At 44.3% G+C, this 6,000-nt stretch overlaps 1 protein-coding gene across 1 annotated transcript in view; it reads right to left on the reverse strand.

Annotated features, from left to right (window-relative positions):
• The window catches only part of LOC128822745 (ubiquitin-associated protein 2-like), a 197,181-nt gene extending 191,961 nt beyond the window's left edge, over positions 1-5,220 (reverse strand). The window contains exon 1 of the mRNA XM_054004556.1: positions 5,102-5,220. Coding sequence (XP_053860531.1) covers positions 5,102-5,200 — 99 coding nt within the window. The 5' untranslated portion in view covers positions 5,201-5,220. The remainder of the gene's footprint in view (positions 1-5,101) is intronic.
• Between the last annotated feature and the right edge of the window lie 780 nt (positions 5,221-6,000).

Genomic DNA, 6,000 nt, shown 5'->3' on the forward strand with positions numbered 1-6,000 from the left:
TGTCCCAGTTCCTTGAGGGAAGTAATATTTGCTTTGCTCAGAGTCAATGTTCCAAGCTGTCTTTGTTTGAAAAGACAGGAGTCTGTGAAGGAAGGCAAAGGCCTCCCGTGAAATGGAAAAGGTAAACCCCCTCCCTCCAAATTACCACAATTTCAAAGATATGGAAATGGGAATAACAGTTCTTTACTAGGAAAAAAACTAAATTTAAAAAAAAAAAATGCAATTAGTACAAACAAAACTACTGATAGAGTCAGAAACCTGACACCCTGCAGAGTCAGGGTGTTGGTGATAGTCCAGTTAAATAGTGGCTGCTCCTCCTGCTCCGGGAGTGGCAGATGAAATGCTGCTGAAGCGATGATCCAGTAGAAGGGTGTAGTTTTCTCTGAAGGTCTGGTGATAGAGTAGATGGGCCTGGTCTTCCTCTGGGAATCCAGTGAAGAGGCTGAGGCTGTCGCAAGAAATGCTGATTTTACGCGGGTAGGGATGCTTGGGTCCTCCCTCTGGGTGGAGCATCTTACAATGGGATGATGTAATTTTATCAGTCATGCAGTGAGCCATTCAATGGCCCACTAACAGAAGATATCTCCCCGGAGGGAGACATTGTTCTTGGAAGAGATAAGAAAACTGCCCAACAGAAGATACCTGCCCCACCTCCAACAGATGGCAAATAGAATATATGCTTATCTTACAAGCCAGGACACAAGACAATCAGCATTTGTAACTGTCATAGGTGACCTAGATGACCCAAAAAACCTCATGTATTTCATATCTTCTCCATGTCAACCTGCCCAAGATTATTAGTCTCTAAGACCTGACAACCCAGGAAGTGGAACTTGTGTGTTTTACCCCAGTTCAGGGAAAGGAGGGGGGCTGGGTCCTTTTAAAAACAGGGAATGCACACCAGTGAGCCCTCTTGTTCTCTCTGGGTTCCCAAAGGGGTTGCCTTGGGCAGGTTTCCTAGTCACAACCCACAAAGCTGCATTTCACAATCCGAAGCTACTTCAGAGCAGATTTTGAAACACCTTTGCCACCGCTGCCTGCTGTTTCACAAGGAGGGGTCGGGATTCTTTCTTCATGAGTTTTTCAGCTGCTACTCCAGTTCCAGCCACCTGCCATTCGCCAAGGAGGAGTCAGACCCATTCTCCACAAGTTTTCCAGCTGTTACTCCAGTTCCAGCCATGCCAAGGAGGGAAGTTTCTTCCAGCGTTTCAGCAGCATTGGAACCTTTTGGACAAAAATTGGATTTTTTCCCAGGTTTTGCTTTGTCCCTGTCCCCTGTCGGTTGTTGTTTGAGGGAGAAGGGAGTTGTGGAACAGCAGACTCAGTTGCTGTATTGATTTTCCTTTGTTTTCTCTCTCTGCCAGTGGTCCAGAGAAGGGGGCTTCTCCACTATCTTGTCTTTGTCCTCTAGGCCACGTGGGCTGCTACGGCTGCCATCATCTTGGGAGGCGGGGGCTTCTCCACCATCTTGTTTTCTTTGTTCCCAGGGGGACGAGGTGACTCAGCACCTTTGTATCTAGTGGTTACTGCTGGTTTTTTATTTTTAATAAACTGTTATTTTGTCACTTATATCTTCTCATGTTCATTTCTCCTTATTGGTGAAAGGGGAGTGATTAAAACTATGAGAAGGTAACTCATTGTGGAGTCTCCACCCCATATAATTGCCTTAAACTAAGACAGTAACAGAGTTAAATACTCTGCACTACTTCACATTTTCAAAGTGTCATGCTGACAGCTCCATATGCCAATCAGTAACACAAGAGGAGAGCCTGCTCTGGAATTCCCTGTGCCAGCCCTGGTGCCACCCTCCACAAAAGCTTCCTGCATCAGTGTGGTGCTCTGTGTAAAGGAGCTTGCTCTTGGTATCTATTGAGAGCTCAGCAGAGAGAAAAAATAAAAGGTCTGCTGGTTTCAGAAATTAAGTCCTGATGATCCATCTTCTTGCTCTGACTTCAGCCTCCTCATGCCCACAGCAACTTCTTAGCTAGTGAAGAGATTTTCTTTAAAGATATCCAGAATACAAACATTCAGTGTAATTTCTATAGAGACATGATGGGATATTTGACCAGAAACAGGAAACCATTGAGATTCATTGCTTCTGTAAACCAACTTTTTTCAAGTCCATGTTAGAAGACAAAAATATACAAACTTTATAACACTATCAAATGAGTAACAATATCTTTCGTTTTCCTGTGTAAGGATGCGGCGTTCTGGTGTTTCTCCCGGGTCCGGAGCAGCTGCCGTGCCCAGCAGGGCACCACAGGTCCTCCGGTCCCGGTCCCACCACTGCTCCCGGGTGCCGCGCACTCCGGGAAGGTGGGTCGGCTGTTTCTACCGCCGCGTGCGAGGGACCTCGATAAAGGGGGTGAAGGAAGGACCAAATTCCCTGTGGCAAGAGCTGAGAGCATTTTATTGAGATGCTCCCAATCCCTGTGTTGGGAAATATGGCCGCCCGGCCCCAGCCTCGTGGGGCTTTTATTGGGGGTGGAACAGGGGGGTGTCACGTGGTCTGGGGAAGCCAATAGGGATGCAGTAGGGGACGGCACCGGGGCGGTCCTGAGGCAGTCCCGGGGCGTGGTGTGGCCTGGGGGAACCAATAGGGGCATGGCAGGGGTGGCACCAGGGCCCGGGGCAGTCCCGGGGCTGCAGGGGTGTGGTGTGGAAGGCAGGAGCCAATGGGGAGGCGGCAGGGGCAGCGCCGGGGGTCCGGGGCGGCCCTGGCCGCGGGGGAGGGGTAACAGCAGGAAAGGATCCACAGGGGGGGATGGGAGCTGGGCTGCATGGTAAGGCAACTCAGGAACCGGTCACCAGAGGGGGGAAAAACCGGGGGACACACGGGGGTACACAGAATCTGCTAAGACACATCAGAACCCCGATCTAAGCCCAAAGTCCGGGATGCAACATAAGGAGAAAGCTTAGAAACACAAGCAGGTGCAATATCATTAACATTTATGCCAGTGGATTGCACACAGATAGAAATGAAGATTCAGAAGAAAAAAAAACTCAACAAAACCCCACAAGATGTGTTTACGACACAAACACCAAATTAGTGTCACAAAAAGTTTTGCGCTTTTTTCCCCAGTGAGTGTTCTTCATTTTTAAGGCACCATTGTCACAAGTGTCATTGTAATATCCTATAAAACAGTATAATTAAGTTTTAATTGCAACTAAGAAAAAATGGTAGCATCTTAAGACAGCTAGAACTTCACTCAGCCTTACAAGATATGTTATCTTTGCAGCATAACAGAGTGAAGGAAATTTTTAACAACTTTGAACTACCAGAAAACAGAAGTATGCAGAACACAAAGTGACAGTAATAGGCCCGGATCTTAAAATAAAATAGTATATTATTATCCAGAAACAATGAAAAAGAACTGTGATGTAATTTCTTAAATAACTTAAATGATGTTCAATGCGACTATGACAATGAAACCTCCATTTGAGAAAGTAACATAATTCTATATTCAAAAAATGAATCAGTGGTAATTGAATAGTATCATCCCACATGTTGCTGTTGATCTGTAAAGCCTGAGGAGGGAGGTTCATCTGATCTAAACAATAAAAATATATGGTGCACTAAAACATATCTGCTGTATATTAAATAATCATCTTTTCCACTGAAATGACCAATATCTATTATGCAAGAGGTAGAATAAGTGGGAAAAAATGCAGAAAAAGGTCTAAGACTTAATGCTTAAAATCAATGAATCACATCAGTTGCAAATATACCCTAGTGATAGTCAGTACAACCTCCCACTGGGAACATGTCCCATCAGAGTAGCTGCTTGAGGCCAGATGGAGATCCCAACAACCTCTCTAATCCATGACAGTGTTTGTGGTAAACAATTTTTTTCCCCATTTAACAGCTGGAATTTCCAGTGTTCCAACTTGTGCCATTGTCTCTGAGGCTGGTTTCACCTTTTTTATAGCCTTTCATGAGGTATCTGAATAGAAGACAACCTGGCCTTGCCTTCTTAGGAATGAACAAATCCAGTTCCCTCAGTCACCACTCATTCATCCTGTGCTCCAGTCTCTCAACCATCCTCACAGCTCCTTACTGGGCTTGCTCCCATTTGCCAATGTCTGCCTTGCGTTAAGGAACCCAAAACTGGGCAGAGTACTCCACTGTCTGGCAAACATCAAAAAATGGGAACCCATCACTTCTGTCAACCTGCTTGTTATACTCCTGCACACTTACTTGTTATAAAGCAAAACCAAATTCAATCTCATTTGTTGAAAGTCACTTTCTAAACCCACACATTAGCATGAATCACCACTATGCAAAGCACTGTAACACAAGGAGATAAGAGCTTGAGGTCACATAATTAATATTGTATAGAGAAGAAGAGCCCCTCCATGTTAAAGATCAGTCTAGAAAATAAGACAATTTCCCAGGGGAGCACCTCTAGATTGAGAACTGAGGCAATTCTTGAATTGAATTAAATTTTGAAAAGTACCTGACAAAAGAATAATGAGTTGCCAGGAACAGAGACATTTTGCACTTTAACCCAAGCAAGCACACAACTTTACTATTCTGCTGCTGAGAACCAAAACAATGGGGTAAGAGCTTAATTTCCATCTTGCAGATACTGAAAATAACTTTAGTCTGCTAGTGGACAACCATCTTCATTTCACTTTGTGAAGACACTGCACAAAAAGTTTAGGATTTTGTGACTTCTAAATATGCTGAATCATGCTGTAGAACACAACATGGATCTAACAAAGCTTTTCCCACCCACCCAAATTCCTCTATTGACCAGAAATTTTCTAGCATCATGAGGCTGGCATATGAAAGAGCTAAGCTCTGAAGACACTAAGGTAACAGGACAGAAATCCTGACAGGGATAGGCATAGAATTCCTTGCTCATGGGAAATGTTGCTGAAGAATACAAAGGTCCTTCAGAGATAAGAATACAGGGACAACTTAATGCTGTGCTGGATAACTAAGCAATTAAAGCAAGATATCAAACAAACATACTTTTCCAAATAAGACCATAGCCCACCCCCCCCCCATCTTTTCCCAGTTTTTACTGACTTAGGGAAGAAACAAATCATTGCAAGCTCACTTTCAACTCAAAGAAGATTATATAGTAGCACGTACCTGTACTACTTGTTTCTGTGGTTGTGTTGGCTGAGAGGTTGAAATTTGCATTTTGTCCCTAGTACCTCGGGTACGTTCACTGACCACCGAAGTCATCATATACAGTATATACAAAACAATGTATGTACGAAATAGAAAATCTGAAAGGAAAAAAAGAGTTAAGGCAGGGTATTGATTCCATACTCTGATAATATACAAATGTAGTAGATTGAACTCTTCCTGCCTTTACCACAAACTCTATACAGAGACTCCTGAGAAAGCAGCTTCAATACACTATTTTTGGATTTATTGCAATCTTTAAAATAAAGGGGTAAATGAAGTGGATAAAAAGCATTTTTGTTAGCTGACTTCGATCTGTCTAGATCTCTACTTCCAGACAACATCTGGATCTCACAGCTTTTCCCAGTTATTTAACATATAGACTTTTCTATCTGCTACTCTGCTGAAATTCCAGCTCCAGCTGGATCACTCCTTAGATTTCTTTAAAATCTGCTGTCTTGTTTTGATGCCTAGAATTTAACCACTCATACCCACTCAGAATGCTAACAGAAGTCACATTCACAACTCAGGTGTGGTAGATAGGGACAGGCGAACGGAAAATCTCAGGATGTGACGGAAAGCAAGACCCTTCCCCCCTCATCCTGCTATAGGTAATCAATCACCCCCGAAGCATGCAGCCCCTCTTAACTCCAGTAGTTTTCCACTCCTTACTAACCCTAGCCGGACCCACCGTCCCCCTTTGACGTAGTAAGACCCCCTTGACTATTTAACCTCACGAGATGAGATAATAAACGCCATTTGACCATCCACCACATTGGTGTCTGTGCATGTCTGTGGCCCGAGTGACCCGGGCGAGGCCGGGTCGCCGTGCTGTGTCTTGAAACCAGGTCGCCCGCCTT

The sequence above is a fragment of the Vidua macroura genome, assembly GCF_024509145.1.
Source record: "Vidua macroura isolate BioBank_ID:100142 chromosome W unlocalized genomic scaffold, ASM2450914v1 whyW_random_scaffold_38, whole genome shotgun sequence".
NCBI lineage: Eukaryota > Metazoa > Chordata > Aves > Passeriformes > Viduidae > Vidua > Vidua macroura.